Source organism: Sorex fumeus, unplaced genomic scaffold, assembly GCF_029834395.1.
Source record: "Sorex fumeus unplaced genomic scaffold, SorFum_2.1 ptg000165l, whole genome shotgun sequence".
Lineage (NCBI taxonomy): Eukaryota > Metazoa > Chordata > Mammalia > Eulipotyphla > Soricidae > Sorex > Sorex fumeus.
Genome location: NW_026606222.1, coordinates 1,883,939 through 1,906,473, shown reverse-complemented (window position 1 = coordinate 1,906,473; position 22,535 = coordinate 1,883,939). Strand labels below are relative to the sequence as shown.

General features: G+C 40.5%; 1 protein-coding gene across 1 annotated transcript; it reads left to right on the top strand.

The window, feature by feature from the left end:
- The first annotated feature begins 6,206 nt into the window (after nucleotides 1-6,206).
- Nucleotides 6,207-22,005, top strand: LOC130016704 (activating transcription factor 7-interacting protein 2-like). Its single transcript, XM_056107438.1, has 5 exons — nucleotides 6,207-7,026; nucleotides 9,169-9,293; nucleotides 13,895-14,029; nucleotides 17,212-17,301; nucleotides 21,841-22,005. The coding sequence occupies exons 1-5, from the start codon at nucleotides 6,213-6,215 to the stop codon at nucleotides 22,003-22,005; spliced, it is 1,329 nt and encodes a 442-aa protein (XP_055963413.1). The 5' UTR covers nucleotides 6,207-6,212.
- Nucleotides 22,006-22,535: the final 530 nt, after the last annotated feature.

Here is a 22,535-nt window from a genome sequence, read left to right as displayed (position 1 = left end):
AAAACTTTAATATTTGATGTATAATAAATGTAATTGGATTATGTTTAATTAAGAAATATTTTTCATAAGGTGTACAAAAGATATCTAAAACAAATTAAGATTGTTATTAATGTGTTCAGCTAATTAAAGCACCAGATAAAGTAATACAATAAACAGGTAAAATTTTATTTCAAAAGTCTGATATTAGGAGACTGGCATACATATATATATATATACACATAAACAATTCTTTCCTTTATATGCTTTAAATCAATTCCAGATGAATCAAGGAATTTGAAAAGACAAATCTTTAAAACTTGAGAGGGGCTGGAGATAGTTCGTTAGGTAGGGCTCTTGCCTTGCAGGCAGCCAGTTCAGGTTCAGTTCCTATCTTCACATGATACTGAGCACCATCAAACAGGACCTTGAGAAAATACAGCTGGCTTAATCTTTCCAATCTTTTGCTCAGGGCAGTATCTTGATTCCAAATATTTCTTTGAAGTGTGGCTTATTTAGCAGTACAGGATTTAAATCTGCTTAAAGAGAAGTATTTAGGTGTTGCTGAGGATCCAGTAGTTAGATTGAGTTTAATTTCTCATGAGTAAATTTGACTAGACCTCTTTTATTTTTTTTTTAATTTTTATTAGTGAAACATCATGAGGTACAGTTGTAGACTTGCAAATTTTTGTGCTTAGGTTTCAATTAGACAATGATTAAATACCCATCCCTCCACCAGTGCCCATTTTCTACCACCACAGACCCCAAAATCCCTCCCACCTCCCATCCCATCCTGCCTCTGGCAGGGCATTCCGTTTTGTTCTCTCTCTCCTTTTGGGTGTTGTGGTTTGCAAAAGAGGCATTGAGTGGCAGTCATATTCAGTCTATAGTCTACTTTCAGCATGCTTCTCCCATCCTGGGAGGATCCTCCCAACACCCTTTACTTGGTGTTCCCTTCTCTATCTGAGCTGCCTTTTCCCCTAGCATGTGTGGCTGGCCTCCAAGCCATGGAGTAAACCTCCTGGTACTAATCTTGGCTATTCCTGGGTGTTAGTCTCTAATTTTGTTACTTTATGTTCCCCAGATGAATGCAATCTTCCTGTATCTATCCCTTTTCTTTCTGACTCATTTCGCTTAGCATGATACTTTCCTTGTAGTACCACTTGTATGTAAACTTCATGACTTCATCTTTTCTAACAGCTACATAGTACTCCATTGTATAGCTGTATCAAAGTTTCTTTAACCAGTCATCTGTTCTCAGGCACTCAGGTTTTTTCCAGATTCTGGCTATTGTAAAGAGTGCTGCAATGAACAAACAAGTGCAGATGTCACTTTGACTATACTTTTTTCCTCTCTGGGATATATTCCCAGGAGTGGTATTGCTGGGTCAAATGGGAGCTCAATTTCTAATTTTTTGAGAATCGTCCATACTGTTTTCCAAAAGGGCTGAACCAGTCGGCATTCCCACCAGCAGTAAAGGAGGGTCCCTTTCTTGCCACATCCGCACCAGCACCGGTTGCTTTTGTTCTTTTGGATGTGGGCCAGTCTCTGTGGTGTGAGATGGTATCTCATTGTGGTTTTGATCTGCATCTCCCTGGTCTAGAGATGATCTAGAGAATTTTCTCATGTGCATTTTTGCCATTTGGATTTTTTCTTTAAGAAAGTTTCTGTTCATTTCATTGCCCCCCCCTTTTTTTTATGGGGTTGGATGTTCTTGTGGAGTTCAACCAGTACTTTATATATCCTTGATATCAACCCCTTGTCGGATGTGTATTGGGCGAATATCCTTTCCCATTCTGTAGACTGTCTTTGTATTTTGGTCATTGTTTCTTTCGAGGTGCAGAAGGTTCTTAGTTTAAGATAGTCCCATTTGTCTTATCTCTGTTTTCACTTGCTCGGCTAGTGGCGTGACATCTTTGAAGATACCATTAGCTTCATGAAGAGTTTTGCCAATTTTGTCTTCAATGTACCTTATGGATTCCAGTCTGATGTTGAGGTCTTTAATCCATTTTGAACTTACTTTTGTACATGGTGTTAGGCAGAGATCTGAGCCCATTTTTTTTGCATGTTTTTCCAGTTTTGTCAGCACAATTTGTTAAAGAGGCTTTTCTGACTCCACATTTCTTGCTCCTTTGTCAAAGATTAGATTATCATATGTTTGAGGGGAGATGTCAGTATATTCAACCCTGTTTCATAGGTCTGCAGCTCTGCCTTTGTTCCAGTACCATGCTGCTTTAATTATTACTGCTTTGTAGTAGAGTTTGAAGTTAGGGAGGTTGATTCCTCCCATTTTCTTTTTCCCAAGAATTGCTTTAGCTATTCGTGGGGGCTTATTGTTCCATATGAATTTCAGGAGTGTTTGCTCCATTTCTTTGAAGAATGTCATGGATATCCTTATAGGGAACGCATTGAATTTTTATAGTGTTGCCGTTTTGACAATGTTAATTCTCCCGATTCATGAGCAGGGGATATCTTTCCATTTTCTCATGTCCTCTTTTATTTCCTGAAGTAGCATTTTGTAGTTTTCTTTGTACAGGTCCTTTACTTCATTAGTTAAGCTGATTCCTAGGTACGTGATTTTCTGGGGCACAATTTAAACCTCTTTTCAACATATAAATAAATACTCAACATTTGAGGCATTTACAGTATTTAACTTCCCTTAGCCTTTTACTCTTTTTTTCTTTAGTATTCTTGTACTGAGGTTTTTACAAGTAAAATATGTCTCCTCAGTACCTGTTTCATCAACTACCAATTTGCACACTCTTGTGACCAATTACATGCTCTGGAGATAATTCTTCATTCACTTCTGAGTTCTACATTCCTGTTTTATATTTAATATTGCACTGCCATGGTATGGAACCATTCCTTCAGTAACCAAAAGCAGAAGATGGCTTTTCTAAGGAGTAGGCCTCATTTCGTAGATTATCAGACAGCAGGATAGTATTTTTCAAAGACGAGAAATTACTCCTCAGCCATAAGTAAATTAAAAGGATAAATTTATCCAGTTAAGAAAGGTAAAGACAAGTCAGAGAGAAAGATTAACTCATAAAATGTTAATAAAGAATTATTGTTCATAATAAATAAGGAAAACTGTCCAATAGGAAAAAAGACAAGACATTATATTGTCTTGAGGCACATTATAGGAAATTAGAAAGGTGGAAATTGTAGTAGTTGGTTGAGTGGTATTTCATAGAGTCAGTACATTATAATTTTAACTAACAGATTACATGTTTGTTGCATGCATCAAATGTAGAGAGGCATATTGATCCCCAACGTATGTAGGGCTTTTCACTAACCTGGCCTTTCCCATAGGTCCAGACACGGATCTAATAGCAACGTGTTCTTAATTGAATATTTTTGTAAGACTTAGAAAATAAGATTAACAGTGAATATTTAAAACTTCACTCTTTATTTTGGTTTTGTCTTACCTTTGTGTTTCCTGGCTGTATACTTAGAGTGGATTTAATGGGATACTTTTGTGGTTCAGTCTGTTTAGTAAAGGTAATTACCGCCAGTCTGTCTAATTGTGAAAAGGTGTGATATGTTTGTGCTTGATGAGCGATAGCACAGCGGGTAGGGCGTTCGCCTTACACGCGGCCAACATGGCCGACCCGAGTTCGATTCCTCCGCCCCTCTCGGAGAACCCGGCAAGCTACCGAGAGTATAAGATATGCCAGACACAGTAACAACAAAGTCTCCAATGGAGACGTTACTGGGCCCGCTCGAGCAAATCGACGATCAACGGGAGGGCCTTTACCTTTACCTTTACCTTATTGAAATCTAAGTTGAAGAAACCAAAGATTGAAATGTATAGGGGGTCAGTGCAATAGTACAGTGGGTGCAACCAACTTGGGTTCAATCCCCAGCATCCCATATGGTCTTCCAAGCACAATAGTGGTGATCCTTGAGCATGGCCATTTGTAGCAAAAATAAAATAAAAAACGGAAAAAATTATGAAACCAGAATATAGGAAAAAAATTTCATCATCTGGTCTTTAAAAGTTGCAGGGGCAGTGCAAAGAGATGGTACGGTGGGGAAGGCACTTGCCTTGTACATAGTTTACCTGGTTTGGTCCCTGGCACCCACCCCCCACCAGGAGTAATCTCTGAGCACAGACCAGAAGTAAGTTCTGAGCACCACCAGATATGCCCCCACAAACAAACAGAAGTGGGCTGGAGCGATAGCACACCAGTAGGGCATTTGCCTTGCACAAGGCCGACCCAACCGACCCGGGTTCAATTCCTCCGCCCCTCTCAGAGAGCCCAGCAAGCTACCAAGAATATCTCAACTGCAGGGCAAAGCCTGGCAAACACAGTAACAACAAGTCTCACAATAGAGAACGTTACTTTGCCCGCTCAAGCAAATCAATGAACAACGGGAGAACAGTGACAGTGACAGTTATTGTTAATTTGCAGTCAAAAAAAAGAACTTTCCTTTTGTTAGAAATATATTCAATAACTACAGTCAGAAAGTCACAAATTTTTGTTTGTATAGAACTACCACTGGTAAGTTCACTGGAAAAGCTATATATTTTATGTATTCTAATTATCAACTGAAAAAAAAAACTTGAATTAACCATTGTAAAGGAAAGGACTTAGTTCAGCATTCACCCCATGGGAGACAACAGAAATTGTCTTCATCAAAATCTATTAAGATGTTCACTTGAAACAGCAGAATTTCATAGTGTACCAAGTCAGAGCCTGGCAAGCTACCTGTGATGTATTCAATATGCCAAACACAGTAACGACAAAGTCTCCAATGGAGACGTTACTGGGCCCGCTCGAGCAAATCGATGAACAATGGGAGAACAGTGACAGTGACAGTGACCAAGTCATTTATAAAATTACAATGTTTAAAGGATTTTCTGGTATAGAAACATAACAGATTTTAACACTTGAATTTGTTATGATTCATTTTGTTCTGTTCCCTCATCCTTCAGGTCTTAAATCCTAGACCTATTCCTGATTGAATGGAATAAAAAAAAAATGAAAATTTCAAGTAAGAAAATAATAATAGGGGCTGGAGCAATAGTACCAAAGGGTACTACCAAAGGATAGGTAGGATTTGCTTTGTGTGTAGTAAATCCTGAGTCTGATCCCTGGGAACCCCTGTGGGTCCCCAGTCCACCAGGAGTGATCCCTGAGGCCAGAGTCAGGAGTAAGTTGTAAGCACTACCAGTTGTGGCCCCCAAACCGAAATACAGATCACTATCATTATCACCCTGTTGTCCATTGACTTGCTCGAGCAGGTGCCAGTAACGTCTCCATTCATCCCTGTCACGTGCTAGTGTAGCCCGATGGCATATTAGGGGCTCTTTCGGGGTCAGGGGAATGTAAATATGAATAAGTAGTGATAAATGAAAATATTTTTTAGGTCGCTTTTGTTGTGTCTTAAAAGTGTTCTGCAACTGTCTTTGACTTTTAAATGAATAAAATGTTTTATACTTTAGTAGGTAACTGTTCTATCATGTGTTACTACTTTTAATTTTTTACTTGATTTGTCTAGTTTGTATTTGTCAGTATTTTTATCTTTTAAATTACCTATTTTTCAGATTAACTTTGATGTGAATTCTGAGAGGTAGATAACAATATTTTCTATACTATGTGAGAAATTTTTTCTCAAATTTTGGAAAGTATTAAGTAATGATTTGGCTTCCTTATTTGAATTGGTTTAATTATATCTTATGCTCAAATTCTTGAACTTTAGGAGGTTGAAAAGATTCTCAAGTGGGTAGAAAATGGAATGTTATATATATAAAACTTTTTTTGTCTTTATGAAAAAGTGCAACTTAAGGGGCCAGAGAGATAATAGAGCATGTAAGGTGCTTGCCCTGCATGCAGCCAACCTGGGTTTGATCCCTGACATCCCATGCGTTGTCCCAAACAGGCTGGAGTGTGATTCCTGAGCACAGAGCCAGGAGTAACCCTTCAGCATTGCTGGGTGCGCTAACCAGCCCCTCCTCCAAAAAAAGCTTGCTTTTTTTTTTTCTTTTTGGGTCACACCCAGCGATGCTCAGGGGTTCCTCCTGGCTCTGCACTCAGGAATTACTCCTGCTTGGAGGGGACCATATGGGACGCCAGGGATTAAACCCAGGTAAAAAACATGAAATTCTCAATAAAAATTATTACCTCCCTGAAACGGTAATCTGAGTACTATTTTAATATTGAAAGTACATTAACTTTTGTTGCTGAAGAAATGCATTTAATTATGGTGTCTTGAATTCTAGGTTTTGAAAAATGGCAAGTTCAGATAAAAGTAAAAGGAAGATACTGAAAGCCAAAAAAACAATGCCTGCAAGTTGCTGGAAGCAAGTAGAGTTACTGAATAAGTCAAAGAATGTCGATGCTCTGAAAATAGCAGCAATTGGGAATAATGTGTCAAGTAGTAATCCGAATTCAAATACTGGTGTCATAAGTAGCAATGAACAGTCTGATAATTCTTCCTTACTGAGTTCTAACAAAAATTCAGTATGCTCTCAGAATTTTATTAAGCAACTAGAAAGTGCTGATGTAAAAACAAGATTGGAATACACTGAAAAACAAGCAGTATGCCCTAACCAAAAGTCAAGTAAAATAATAGGTTCTTCTCCCTGCATACTGATCAAGAAAAAGGCAAAAGAGTCACAAAACACTTTTGAAAACCACTTAGAATGCCACACAAATGTATCAAAATCCTTTAGTGAACACAAGGAAGATTATAAAGTGAAATCCATGTACCCTCCATCTATTAAACTGAATAGTGTAGTTAAAATTCCAAGGCCTACAGTGACCAATAGTTTGGATGGTAAGAGGATCGATAAGATAGTTTCCTATTTAGAAACAAATTCTGATTCCGAGTCACATGGTAAAAGGCAAAATAATTTAAGTGCAAACACCCATTTTGTGCCTATTGATAAGATACCAAAGTTGGCAAATCCAGTCAATCCCAATAACTGTGCTGCTGACATTTTTAAAAGTGAAGAATCCTGTCGAAACCGAAGTTCCAGCATTATACACTGTGAAAGTTTGAACTCAACAAGGCTCTCATCACTTGACACTGATAGTAATAACAGTAAGTGTATCTTTTAAAATGTATAGTGTATCTAAAAGTTTCCTTTGGGGAATCAGAACCATAGGGCCCTGTAGACTAGACAAAGAGTTAGTAATGTAATATTATTTGGGGATAAATTGTTTTTAAATCTTGAGTGCGGAGGGGAACAGTATCCTTTGACATATCCAAAGGGAACTAAAATATAGCGAAGAAGCACTCCTTTTCCTTGAGAATACCAAAATCCAAAGATGACGACTGCAATTGGTTGTTCTATTTATGTTCCTTATTTTAAAGTTATGTTACAAGACTGATAAGAAGGCTGATTGAAAGAACGGGATTTCTAAATTATTGTTGAATTTCTTTCTTTCCACTGATTTGACCTATAAGCCATATGGCAAGCTGATAATATGTATTATATGTAAAGACAGATGCTTTTGAGTAATGAGGTTCTAGGGCTATAAAATGAGGAAAAACAAATTTCATTAAAAGGTACTCTGTGGGTTAAAAAAAAAACAAGAATAACCTGATTTTGAAGGATGAATTTTTTTGTCTAGGTTATGGACTGATTACTTAAGAAGAATTTTAAATTGTTTTCAGATAGTTGTCTATTAAAAATATGTGGGACTGCCTAAGTAACTGTTTTATAAATATGAGACTATTTGAGTAATTGCAAATAGACAACTAAGTGCTGTAATCAGTTTATGGTCTATAGCACAGCGGGTAGGGCGTCTGCCTTGCACGCAGCCAACATGGCCGACCCGAGTTCGATTCCTCCGCCCCTCTCGGAGAGCCCGGCAAGCTACCGAGAGTATTCGGTATGCCAGACACAGTAACAACAAAGTCTCCAATGGAGACGTTACTGGGCCCGCTCGAGCAAATCGACGATCAACGGGAGGGCCTTTACCTTTACCTTTACTTACTGTATAATGTTGAGTGGAAAGTATACCAGAGATTAGAATTCAAAAGTATTTTTTAAGTAGTAGAATAGCAGGGTTTTTCTGTTTTATGCTTTTGTTATTTTGTTCATAAAAAATAAAAATTGGGGGCTGGAGGGATAGTACAGTGGGTAGGGCATTTGCCTTGCACGGCACCGACCCGGGTTCGATTCGCAGCATCCCATATAGTTCCCCATGCACTGCCAGGAGTAACTCCTGAGTGCAGAGCCAGGGGTAACCCCTGAGCATGGCCAGGTGTGACCCAAAAGGCTAAAATAAAATAAAATAAAATGTATGGGCCTGAAAGTTGGTTCAGCAGGTAAAGTACTTGCCTTGCATGCGGCGACGTGGGTTTGATCCGTAGTACCCACTATGGCCCCCCAAGCCCTACCAGAAGTGCTCCCTGAGCACAGAGCCAAGAATAAACCCTGAGCACAATGATTATGACCTCCAAACCAAAATAAAAATTAAAAGTTTTAGTTCCACTTTCCCTCTCCTCTTTGCTGTGTTTTTTTTTTTTGAGGTTTCATAGTTTGCAACACTTTCGAAATGATTGTTTCATACTTAAAATGCTTTACCCAGTCCCTCCACTAGTGTGTCAAGATTCTACCACTGGTCCATTTTGTTGCCTTGACAAGAGGTAGGTATAGGGAGGCTTTTAAATGTGTCCTTGGTTGTGTTGCTCCTAGAGGTTAGAACCTTTAACCACGGTGTTCGCTGCTGGGTTGCAAACTTTCAGGGAGGTGCTTGCATGCATTCTGGTTGCAGTATTTGCTGCGGGATACTCTCTTTGTTGCAGTGCTAGATGTCCCAAATAGCAGAGCTGACTGGATCCCACTTGTAAATGTGCTGCCCCAGGGATCAAACTTTGCCACCTCACACTTGGAAGATGGGCACTTAGGCCACTCAGCCATCCCTGGGGCCCAGCTTATCTGAATTTTTTTATACAATGAAATTTTTGAAAATATACTGCCATGTTTTGCATCCCTGGGCCTTGAGCACTGAACCCCTCAAGTATCGTCAGGAGCAGTTCCCCTGCACCATTTTGTACCTTGTCCCTGCCAAACACTGCAGTCTCCCTCTCCCTTAGAATCGCTTGGGAGGCCCAAGCAGAGTAAATGCTGCCACGAATATTTCCATTGACTTGGTGGTGCCCCGAATAAAAGAATTCCCCTGTTTTCCCCGTTGGAAAGAAAGTTGTATTCACATATTCTTCACTTTCTCCAAGGCCATATTCAAAAGAAGCGGATATTTTTGGAAAACAAAGAAAATGTTAAGCGCCTGAAAACTTCAGAGCGAATTAATGAAAATGTTTGTGTAACTCTGGAAAAGCAAACAGCACTGCTGGATCAGGTATAGTGCTGGGGCTTTAATATTTTTGTCAGAAACTTCAGTTGAGGGGCCAGAGCGGTAGTACAGTGGGTGGAGTGTTTTCCTTGCTGGGTTCTATCCCTAGCACCCCATTTGGTTTCCCAAGCTGGTCAGGAGTGGTTCTTGAGCACAGCCAGAAGTAAGCCCTGAGCATTGCCACGCATGGCCCAAAAATAAATAAATAAATAAATAATAAATAACACTTCAGGTTAATAAAATACGGTAGAAGTTAATTATTCACTATGATTTCTTGTTGATTATTTTCACTTGTTACTAGTGTGGGAAACTAGTATGTGAAAATCATTTAGCAGAAGGCTGTATTAGGGAAAGAATATTATTCCCATCACCAAAACCTCTCTTTATTTCTTGAAAATGATGCAGTTCAAAATAACCTAGGTAAAATTGTGGTTGGAAAAAAATGAGCCAATTTAGTTCAGTATTAGTTTAAAATCTCTGTGAGTCAGGCACTGCATGACCTAGAGCTTTGTTGAACAGTCCAGTCTCTCTTGTACTGATCATGATGTTTTTTTGATCTGCAGGTATAGCTTTGTAGGATCTCATTAAAATTGACCTTAAAGATTCAGACAATTTAAATGTTCATTGTGAAATCCTGATGTGTTCAGGTTGTCTTGCCCTAATTTCCAGCTTTACACAGATAGATTCCATTTTCTGATACTTGGTTTATAATTTTTTTTTTTTTTGCTTTTTGGGTTACACCCAGCGATGCTCAGGGGTTACTCCTGGCTCATCCGCTCAGGAATTACTCCTGGCGGTGCTCGGGGGACTATATGGGATGCTGGGAATCGAACCTGTATCGGCCATGTTGGCTGCGTGCAAGGCAAACGCCCTACCCGCTGTGCTATCGCTTCAGCCCCAGTTTATAACATTTTTAAGGATTTGTTTTGCTTTCATTTTTGTTCCCTTTCCTCTCCTGTACTGCAATTTCTAGACAGGTCTATCCAACTTAGAATTTAAATGAAATAAACTTTTATTTTAGTAGGCCTACAAATGGAACCTATTTGACAGTTTTATTTTGCTAATTACCCTTAGAAAACCACAACTAAAGGACTCTGTGTGGTAGTTTTATGTCTTACTATAAGGGACCAGAATTTTTTTTTTCTTATTTTCTCCCAGGAAGACCAAATGAGACACTTACAAAAATATGTAAATCGCTTGAAGGGAAGGGGTAGCGGAATTAGGATAAGCATGGATCTAGCTTAAGATATGGTTGGGGCGTTGGAGAGATCGAACGACAGGTGGGCATTTGTCTAGCATGCAGCTGATCCATAATTGATCACCAGCCCCACATTAGGTCTCCTAGCCCCACCAGGATTGATCCCTAAGCACAGAGCCCACAGTAAGCCCTAAACACTGCCTGGTAGCCCAAAAATCGATAAAATGGTCGGAAATTCCATCCATGTCTTAATCACAATGATTAGTAGTTAAATTTAGAAATAAGTTCTGAGGAGGCCCTACAAAGACTTTACATTTCAGTGTTTGAACTCTTTTTTTTCCCCCACAATCACTGTCACTGTCCTCTCGTTGTTCATCAGTTTGCTTGAGCGGGCCCAGTAACGTCTCCATTTTGAGACTTGTTGTTGGCATATTGAATACGGGTAGCTTGCCGGGCTCTCCTAGAGGGGCGGAGGAATAAAACCCGGCCCGGCTGGGCTGGCTGCGCGCAAGGCAAATGCCCTACCACTGTGCTTAAGCAAAAATTAATACTCCTCTACCATTATTTCCTTCACAAAATTTCCTTTTTGGGCTACCAGGTCAACAGAAAAAAGTCTTGCCCAGGGAGGTTTAGGGAATACAGCTTATTTCATTAGCCCTTGAACGACTAGATGTTTCTGTATGTTCTCCAGAGACAACTTTCGGCTCTCTCCTATCTCCTCACTTGCTCTAACTACCTAACATATCCCACATATTTTTATTCTGACCCAGTTCACTCCCTAAACCACTGTTGTTCGTACATCTTTCCTCGTTGGAGTCCCAGGGGAGTGGGACCTCCCTCCCTCCTTGACATTGGTCTTCTTTACTCTGAGCTCCCAAATTTGCTGACACATTGTTCAGGGTTTTATGAGGATCTTGGCCTAGTCGGTAAGGATTAAATGACTGAAGTGGAAGGGTTCTTCTGCCAATCTTAGAAAGTTGAAGCAAATTGGAGCCATGTAGTTGTCAGCTTTTCCTTACTCCTTAGGCTCTTTTGGCTGCTGACCTTTTCAAATTGTAGTGAGGACTTTCATATGATTCCATCATTTTGGATACTTAACATGGCAGAAGGTATTTGGTAGAGGTTCTTGTATCTTCTGTTCAAGGAACCTCATTCAATGAGTGCAAATGTCTAGTCTGATGAGGAAGAATACCCGGTTGGTGGACCTTTAGTATAAATAATCAACTTTTAAGAGTTGCCTCCAGGGGCCAGGGTGATAATATAGTGAGTAGGGCGCTTGCTTTGCACATGGTCAGTCCAGGTTTGATCCCCAGCATCCCATATGGTCCCCGAACACTGTGCCTGCAGAGCCAGGAGTAGCCCCGGAGCATGCCCAAGTGTGACCCTTTCAAAAAACAGTCTTCTTCAGGGCTGGAAAAGATAGGATAGCCAGAGTATGGCAGGTAGGGTGCTCACCTTGCACATGGTATGCATAGCCTTCAAACCCCTACTTACTCCCTAAAAAAGTCTGCCTCCATTTAAATTGGCAGTATTCTTTGTTTAAATTATTGTTTCTTGAGTTCCATGAATAGTCAAATGCTTATTTTAGATTACTCTTTACTAAGATTTTGCCTGCCTCGTTTGTGGTGCTGGTTAGTTATAAATTTCCTGGTCCCCTTTCACAACAATCTATTTAGTGAATGTAGGACCCAGGTATTTGTGATTTCAGTATCCCATGATTCTCCTCATCAGGGAAGCTTGACAGGCACTATGTGGTCTTTGCTCATCAGGTAAACAGTGTTTTCTTGTTTTAAACACTTACATATGTTCCTCTAAGATTCATGCTTTACAGATTCACTCCAGCCAGTAAATGGGGCAGGAATGCAGTGATTCATAAAAACAGTACCTGGGCTTACTGGTAATGATTTGAGCAAAAATAATGGTGTTTGGGGGTGAAGAGATAGTACAGCAGATAGGGCATTTGCCTTGCATATGACCTACCCGGGTTTGATTCCCAGCATCCCCCAAAGCACCACCAGGAGTGATTCCTGAGTGCAGAGCCAGGAGGAACCCTTGAGTATCGCCGGGTGTGACCCAAAAAGGAAAAAAAAGTATGTGTTTCTGAGTATTTACATGAAACATTTTGAGCATTAAGTAATCAAATATTTTGAAGTGGTAGAAGTAACAATGACAATCACATTTAATTGCTGAAAACCCATTGAAAAATGTTAATGCTGCATTACAGAAGTAATCAAATAGACAGTAATGTTGACGAGCAAGAACAATTGGGAGTGAGAAGGAAAAACTTTGGGAATAATCAAACAAAATTACTGAATGTGTTTAATCATTCAAGCGATAGCACTTTTAAGGAGTTTAAAATGAAAACTATTCCAGTTTTGAACACCACAAAGCAAGATACTAGGGGAAAGAAATAAAATTAATAAGTACGTTAAGTATATCATGATAGGCTTCATCATAAGAGAGACTACCTATTATGAAAGTTGTTTACAAGAATTACACTGAGCAAAATTCACAGTGGATATTTCTGAACTTTTGGCTCAACCACGCTGTTAATATCGGTGGACATTGAGATGAATGTCCCAGAAAATAAAATTATGTTCCCAGAAAATAAGCCAGTCTGTTTTCTAAAACTCAGTGAGATAATGAAATGCATTAATATTTTATTTGGTAGCTACTAGCATGCGTTTTGCCAGATTCTATTAGTACATAATTGTTCCTGGTTTCTTTGAATTTTAACAATTCAAAAGTCATCACATTCCCCTTTAAAAACAAAATTATTCAAGTAAAGATTATCCTACCTTTTTATTTCCATCCTATGAATTCAGTGTTTCACGTTTGAAGATCCTTTACCATGCTGTCTTTATAAGTCTTATGAATATCATTCAGGTATTTTTGCATCACCTATGCCTATGTGGTTGGGTAAACTGAAGCTTAGAGATACCTGGGCCTCTTAGAAGTCCTCTCACCTGTTTATGACAGGGTCAATACTCAGACTTTCCTAAGAACTCCACTCTTTATGGGCAACCATGTTTATTGGGCTCTAGTTTTCAAATAAATGGAGCTCCTTTTTATGAATACTAGGTTTGTTGCCATTAAAAATACAAGTGGGATCTAGACTGCTGTTGCTCCTTCAATGTGCATTAAGGAATTCAACTGAAATTGCAGAAAACAAGTTTAGCACAATGAGAATTTGATTTCTTCCATTTAAATACTAGTGCGCACTACTAAATTTGGTATTCAGTATTTCTAAAATGTACTAGTTAGAGCAAGGTCAGGACAAAATTATGAAGTGTACTTTATTGATCCCCGTCGATTCATTCAAGAACAAAGCTAGTTTTAAGATGTAGAAAGTGAAATTGCTTTTAAATTTTAAATGTGGGATGTCTTGGTTTTTATTTTAAAATTCTAGGTCAGACTTTTGATTCGAGAGGAGATTGGTAATATGAATTGCAAAGTATTTGATAACAAACTGAATGAATTGAACGAACGCATTGGGAAGACACAGTGCAATAATAAACATGAAGCAGTAGCTGATGAACTCTTTGTAAGTTTCTAATTACATTTGATTTTATTTGAATCCTTTTAAAATGTAGAATTGTAGGGGGTATGGTGCCGCCAGCAGGTCAATCTGTACCTCTGAGGCGAGTGCATCAGCAGCCTGATGGCACCGTCAGACTTTCAGATACCCCAAAATTGCTGCTGTGCCTTTGGCCAGACCCCAAAAACTTGGGGGAAAGTTTACCAAGAAAGTAAACAGCCAAAAGTTAGGTGTGTGGGAGACACACCCACAAATGACCTTGGGCTCAGCTATATAATTGGAGGCATGGCCTCTCTGGTTCCTGATCGAACTGCTTAATGGCCATGATCTCAGAGACTCAGAAACAAATCTTGGAACCCAAAGGCTTTTGGCAGAAATGCATCCTGTTCCTGCAGTAGGTTACTGGCACTGGGCCACTCCAGGTGGGAATAGGTTTCGTGCCTTGGCCTGTTCCCGTTGGCGGCCCGGTGACCACCATCCTTCAGAGGCCACTGGACAGTCAGGTTTGGGCCTGCAGTGACCAGACACGCGGGGCCTCACTTTATGGGGTGGAACTGGCCCTTTCCTCTCCATCCCAGCAAGACCCCGAGTCACTGCCTACAAATGGCCTCTCTGGGTCCTGATCAAGCTGATTTACGACCATAATCCCAGAAACTCAGAAACAAATCTCGAAACCCAGTGGCTTTTGGCAGAAATGCATCTGGACCACATACAAGGTGGCCACCACTTCAGAGCTTATTGGAAAGCCAGGTATGAGCCAGCAGTGATGGGGCAACTGCAGTCTCTTGGGAAAGGGGATGGTACTGGCTCATCCTTCACGCCCTACCGAGGTCACGAGTTTCCCCCCACAAGCAGCTCTCTGGCATGACCATGGCTCCAGAGGCAAAAGGACTTAATCCAGAGCCCAGCAGCTTCCGGTAGAAAAGTGAATGGATCATGCATTAAACTATGGGTCCATGCCTCCCCAGGAGGGAAAGGGCGTTGCTCCGTTCTGCCTTCTCCCCCGCCCCCCCCCCAGCTAGGTGGCCGCTGCCTCAGAGCTTATTGGAAAGCCAGGTATGAGCTGTTGGTGACGGGGCAACTGCAGTCTCATGGGAAGGGGGATGGTACTGGCTCGTCCTTCACGCCCTACCGAGGTCACAAGTTGCCCCCCACTAGTGGCTCTCTGGCACGGCCATGGCTTCAGAGGCAAAAGGACTTAATCCAGAGCCCGGCAGCTTGCAGCAGAAAAGTGAATGGACCATGCGTTAAACTATGGCTCCATGCCTCCCCAGGATGGAAAGGGTGTTGCTCCCTTCCTCCCACCTTCCCCCTCCCCCCCAGCAAGTTGGCCACTGCCGCAGAGCTTATTGGAGAGCCAGTTATGAGCCAGCCGTGAGGGGGCAACTGCAGTCTCATGGGAATGGGGGCGGTACCAGCTTGTCCTTCATGCCCTACCAAGGTCATGAGTTGCCCCCCACAAGCAGCTCTCCGGCACAGCCGTAACACCAGACGCACAGAAACCAATCTCGTAATTATTTGGCTCTTCGCAGAAATCCAAAATTGCATGGCTACAATTGCGGCTGCGTGACATCATATGATTCTCATAACCAGCTATAGAAAGCAAAGTATTTCACAATGCCTTTTCAGCAATTCTGATTGTTGGGGGGGGATTCTAAGCAATAATGGTGCATCTTTTGTCAAAATAATGTAATCAGTGTAGGGAAGAGTTCAGTGGAAATCATCTGCCTCACAAGGCATTGGGAGGGGAGGGAGGGGGGTATATTGGGGTTGTTGGTGGTGAAAAATGCGTACTGGTGAAAGGAGAGGTGTTTGATCATTGTGTGACCAAGATTTGAACCTGAAAGCTTAGTAACTTTTCCCACAGTGATTCAATAAATAAATATAAGAAGAAAAAATAAGTAAAATTATGGAACAAAAAGTAAAAAAATAAATAAAATGTAGAATTGTGGTGACAGTTTACATGTTAGGAAAGAGAAACAGTAACTGATCTGACTTCTGTACACAAACCTAAATGTACTATGTATCACGGGTAATAGAGACTACTGTAACAGTGGCATAGGCTCTTTGGAAATACTTTAAATTTGTTCTGTCATTCAGTTCAGTGACAGACTTAATATTTAGGTGGTTTCTTTTTATTCAAATACATTTTGTACTGGTTACAACTTGGACAACTTCAAGTTTTTTGGCTTTTTGGTTTTGTTTTAATAATTTAGGTCAGGGCCAGAGCAATAGAACAGTAGGTAGGGCCTTTGCCTTAAACGCAGCCAACACAGGTTGAATCCCCAGCATCCCATATGGTCTCCCAAGCACCGCCAGTAGTGATTCCTGAGCGCAGAGCCAGGAGTAACCTCTGAGCATTGCTGGGTATGACCCAAAAAGCAAAAAATAGATTAAAAAAATTTAGGGCAATGTTTCACAAAGTGGATTATCCTGCCTCACTTGAGGGCCACTGAAACAGTTCAAAGGGTGGTAATTGTTATTGGTGCAGTTGAGGAGTACCTCCTGTTTATTGGCTGAAGGTAGTTTTTGAGGCAGGTGCTGAGTGATATTTTTCTGAAAGGAAGTGGTAGGTCCAGGAAGTTTGGGAATTGTGTTCTAGGGCTACCTGGCTGATCGGTGTATTGGTGTGTCTAGCAAACATTCATTTTATTATGGACCACTTGGAAATTGGTTCACACATTTTTCTACCACCTCAGATAATGTTTCTGGCTCCATCCCTCTATATTTTTACATCATTTTTTTAAAGTTGAAGTCACAGTTCATCATAATGTTTTGGAGATGCATCACAAAAAAATAAACATTTACATTTCCTTTGAGTTATCCCACACACCCTTCCTCTTTCCTTCTGGTAACCACTATAGTCCACAGTTTTATTTTTGTTCTATTTCAGTTCATCTGTTTGTTTGTTTACTTACCACATGTGAGTGAAATCCTGCAGTTTTTGTCTTTCTCCATCTGGCTTATTTCCTAAGCATTCGTTTTGTTGCAAATGGCAAGCTTTTGTCTTTAATCCAATCTGAATGTCCTACAAGCATCAAACAATTTAAATCTGAAATTTATGTTAAAATTCTCGTTGAGTTTGGTAGTCGTGGGAAACTGCTGTGGCAAATTGTTTTTCCTCCATCTCTGTGTGATACATTATTCAGTGCTCTGGTTTTGTATTTATTTTTGTCTTTTTCTTCTAGGCAAAAATAGCAAAACTCCGAAGACGTATTAAAGCTGTATGGAATTGTTTGGAAACAAACATGTTACAAACCAGTGAGATGGCTTGTAAGGTCAGTATAAACACAGGATTTTTAATAACTTAGTTGATCCACATTTTAAGTCGATGAATTACAAGAAATAAGTGTACTTCCATACTAAAATAGAAGACTTAAAAGCCTGTAAAGTTCTACTTAGTGTATTTCTGCGACTCTGGAGAAGATACCCTTAGAGAATGAATATAAATGGCATGTTATTTTTGTAATGTTGAATTATGATTGGCCGTTGTTTCAACTACCCCTTTACTATTTGATAATGATGAAAAGTTTCAAACATACAAAGCAAACAATTTTATGGTGAACACTTGTAACCTCTACCTTTACTACTTTAATGTATTAATTTGTGTTATGTAATATTTATCTCATCATACATTAAGCTATCTTATATTTGAGATACTTTTAAGTTTTTAGTATATTTTATACCAGAATACACTTTTTTTGGTGTACATTTCATATGTCAGTATGAGCATCGTTTCACACTTTAAACATAATAATCTTGAGTATATATTTACTGGAAAAAAATTTTTTGTTTTTTGGCTTTTTGGGTCACACCCGGCGGTGCCCAGGGGACCCTGTAGGATGCTGGGGATCGAACCTGGGTTGGCCACCTGCAGGCAAACGCCCTTACCACTGTACAATCGCTCCAGCCCTATTAACTGAATTTTTTCTTTTTAGTCACAAAAATACTTTGTTTTGCTTTCAACATTTTTGTTTTGTTTTTCTGGTTGTGTTTTGTTGTTGTTTTTAGGGGTCTACACTCGGCAGTGCGCAGGGTTCATTCCTGGTGTAGCTCTGGGAACTAAATGTGGTGTCAGACATTGAATCCAGATGGTGCTCATGCCAGGAGAGCTCCTAACACACTGGACTTTCTCCTAGCCCACTGTGTTTTGTTTGGGGTACACCTGCTCATGCTGAAGGGCTCCTCCTTTCTCTTTGCGAAGAGATTACTTCTGGTGATCCTTGAGGTACCGTGCAGTGTCAGGGAGCAAAAGAGCCTCCCACTTGCAAAGATGTGCTCTGCAGCCCTTTTGACCTATTTCCCTAACCACAGAAATGTTCTTTATTCATTTGTGCTTTGTTGTCTTTTTGCTAGATCAGTAAATGAATTGGGAAGTATTCTTTCCCTACTTTTTTACAAATCTGTGTAAGATTTTTAATAATACCTAAAACCTTTGTGAGTTTGCTTTTTTGTTTTAGTTTTTGGGTCACAGGGTGATGCTGAGGGATTTCGCCTGGCTCTGCACTCAGGAAGTACTCTGGGCAATACCCAAGGGACTATTTGGGTTGCTGGTATTGAACCTAGGTTGGGTGCATGCAAGGCAGACGCCTTACTCTGCCCTCTGTACTGTCCACTCCACTGTACTATCTCTCCAGCCCCAAGCATTTTGTTGTTGTTATACCGGGGATCAAACTCAAGTCCTCTCACAGGCAAAGCCATGTGCTCTAGCACTGAGCTACATCCCTGAATCAAATGTGTTTTTGTGTGTTTTTCATAAATTTTCTCGTTTGTTTTATTATTTTTACCCACTTGTGCTCAGGGATCACTCGTGGCAGGGATCCAGGAACCATACGGGGTGCTGGCGGGTCTAACTCCACTTGCAAGGGAAGCACCCTATGACCTGACTTTGTTTGTGTTTGGACTTCACTCACTATATGAGGTGCAGGGGATCGAACCCAGATCAGTGGTTTGTGAGACAAATGCCCTACACTGTGCTATGGCTTCAGCCCCTGAACCAAATGTTTTTTAAGTCTGTCATATAGAAAACCACATGAAAACCATTCCTCCTTACAGAAGGAGCTTTCTTCTGTAGAAAGATTTATTTCTTAAAAAGGCAATTAATAGATTTTAGGGTAAGTCAGGATTTTCTGCTTCATCTTATATTGGTTTTATAAGTCAGTCTTTGCAAGGGAATTTGTGTAAGTTGTTGAATCTGTTGGAATAAAGTTGTTAAGTTTTTTCTCTTGGGAGCTGGAGAGTTAGTTAGCACAGGGGGGCAGGGAGCTTGCTTTGCACGAGGCTGAGGCAGATCCAAACTTCCCTACTACATACATCCTCTGGAAGTCATCCCTTCATACTGAACCGGGAGTAAGTCCTAAACACACTGGGTATGACCCAAAAATTAAGAAAAGGGAGTCCCTTATTTGTAGATCTGTAGCTCTCATTTTAATCGATATAAATAATCTGGGGTAGTGTGTGTGTGTGTGTGTGTGTGTGTGTGTGTTGTTTGTGTCTGGTTTTTGGGCCACACCCAGTGATGCTCAGGGCTTAGCTCAGCGCTCCGGGATCATTTCTGACCAGCTCAAAAGCCGTTCGGGGTTCCAGAGTTGGAACCTGAGTCGACCATGTGCAAGGCAGGCGCCCTGCCTGCTGTATTATCCCTCCAGCCCCAAGTTCTTCGGTGGTCTTTTTTCAGTTTTACTAGGGGCCCTTTATTTTTTACTTCTCAGTGGAGTGTGTGAAGGAAAAAGTAAGTTGGAGAGGGTTCTTCAGCAAGAAGGAGATTGAGTAGTTGATTCGGGAGATTCTAGAAAAGCACGCAACGGAGAGAAGACTTTTGCTGCTGCCTTGGAAGTCCAGAAAGTCCAAGTGTGGCATCAGAGAGCATTCTCTGGAGAGTCTCCAGCAGTGGTTGCCTGGTTGAGGGGGAGTACATGGGTCCTGGTCTCCTTTTTTGAGCTACAGTTTCAATGACATTTTAATTTTCAGAGTCCTCTAAGTCTGGTTGGCATCTTTCTTCCGCCTCCACTGGGTCTCCCATTCAATCCTTGCAGGTGCCGCATGGTTCCCCAGCTTTGTTGGATGGGAAGTTCAGAAAATGTTGGCCTGGTCACTGCCACTGCAGTGGATTGGGCCCACTGCTGCCCAGGTATGGAGCAGGGACACAGCTGTTGCATTCATGGTCCAGTCCATTGCTCTCCCAAGTATAGTGTCACCGCGTGGTCCAACCGCCTTGGATTTGCCTTGCTCCTCCTGATCCAGGTGTGGCATCCTGGGTGTTGTCTCTAGCTGAACGCTGCGTCTGATTCAGACCAAATTGGGACCCAGGTGACGTGAGGGCTGCAACGAATTGTGCTTCTGGATTCTGCCCACGTGGAGTAGGGGATGAGCCACCCCTGCCCTAGATTTGGGGAGTGGACAAGCTCCTGGTCTTTCTCGCACCCAGCGTATGTTGTATAAGAAGAAAATTCAGGGCACTTCCTGTGTTGTCACTTCTCAGTCTTGAGGGCCCGAGTCAATCTGTATGTCATTCCCCCCACCCCCAATCCACCCGCTGCTTTTCAGAGCTACTGTGTGAATTTAAATGAATTACTATCATTTTTGTCTTGAATTATTTTCAAGATTAAGTTGTATTCAAAGTGGAAGAACAGAAGAAAAAGGACTGTACCATCTTGTTCTGGAATGAAAGGATAGATACCAAGTATTTCTCAGCAAATGTTGCAAATACTAGAAATCAATATTTCCAATACCATGTGAACCTTTGTACATAAGTAACAATTGTACACTTAATATATCTCAGAATCATGCTTTTGTATACCTGCATTTTTGCTGTCCATAAGTAAATTATGTTAATGAGTTGAGTAATCAGTCCTTTCGTATAGATTAACTGTTTTGAGTATTGTGAATTTTCAGCCAAAGCATAGAAGAAATGTTCCTACTCCAATTTTTTTTCTTTATTGTTTGGTTTTTGGGCCACACCTGGCAGATCTCAGGGCTTGCTCCTAGCTGTGTTTCAGGAATCCCTCGTGGCAGACTCTGAGGACCATATGGGGTGCCAGGGATTGCACCCAGGTTGGCCATGTGCAAGGCAAACACTCTACCCGCTGTGCTCTCACCCACACTCCTCAATTCCAAGTTCTAAAACGTAACTGAAAGAATAAGTTAAAGAATTCTTGAAATAGGTAATGAATATTAGAAATGTCTGTCTGTTTATTCCTGAAACTTCATCTTGGAATAATAATGTCAGATTGCTTAGATAATTGATTTACCTTCTTTCTACTAAAGCTTGGAAATTTGCTTATGCTATCTTTTTTTTTTTTCTTTTTGGGTCACACCCGGTGATGCACAGGGGTTACTCCTGACTCTACTCTCAGGAATTACGCCTGGCGTTGCTCAGGGAACCTTATGGGTTGCTGGTCAACCCAGGTTGACCACATGCAAAGCAAATGCTGTGCTATTGCTCCAGCCCCCATTTTATTTTTTAAAGCATTCTTAAGCATTTATTTTGGCAAAACAACCATAGTCATGTCCATTTGCAGTCGAAACACACAATAATGGTTTGCCATATCCTCTGCCCTTCTCGGGGAGCAGGGCAAGCTACTGAGAGTATCTCGCCCGCACGGCAGAGCCTGGCAAGCTCCCCGTGACATATTTGATACGCCAAACACAGTAACAAGTCTCACAACGTTACTGGACTCACCGGAGCAAATCGATTAACTTGACAGTGACATAAAGAATATTTTGGGAGCAGGTTTTGAAGTTAAGTTTACCTATTTTTTTTAAGAACATAATTGGTAATCCTTCCCTCAACTGTTTTGTCCTTACTCACTTAACAGGTTACAAGTTCAGAGACTATGGATTTGGATAGAAATCAGGAATCAGTTAATAGTCGAGGTGAAAGAAAGACTTCTGTAAACAACAAATCTTTTAATTCTTCTATCAGAGCAAGTGAAAAGGTTGATTTGTCACAAGATCATGATAATGCTGTTTCTGAAAGGTAAACGACTTCTACAAAATTCACTGAACTTACCTAAAATTGTGCTCATAAATACATACCCTTTTCTTACCTTAGGCATAAGAATAGCTTTAAAGCTTTATATTCAGATGAACCCTATTTTTTGTCCCTTAGGAGGAATGGAATTGGTTCTCCAAAGCTTTTCGTCATTGCTTTTTTACAGTAATAAAATGTTGAACTTGATGAGGTGTAATCAGTATCTCATTGCGAAGCCTTCCATCTTTAGTAGATGAGTGAACGGTTGAGCCATTCTTCTACTTTACAATTCTACATATGGAAATGTCTGTATTTTATAAAATACTGGTTAAAACTCATACGCAAAAGAGTAAGGAAGCTTCAAAAGTGTCTTAAGTTCAGTTTTCCAAATATTTAAGCTATGATAGCTTCAGATTAGAATGAACAGGTTAATTTGTCATGTTGAGACATGGAATCGTGTAATAGGACTCGGGGCTTCTAGGGAAGATGTAGTTTTTTTTAACAAAAAAATACTATTGATGATCCTAACCTGGATGGATA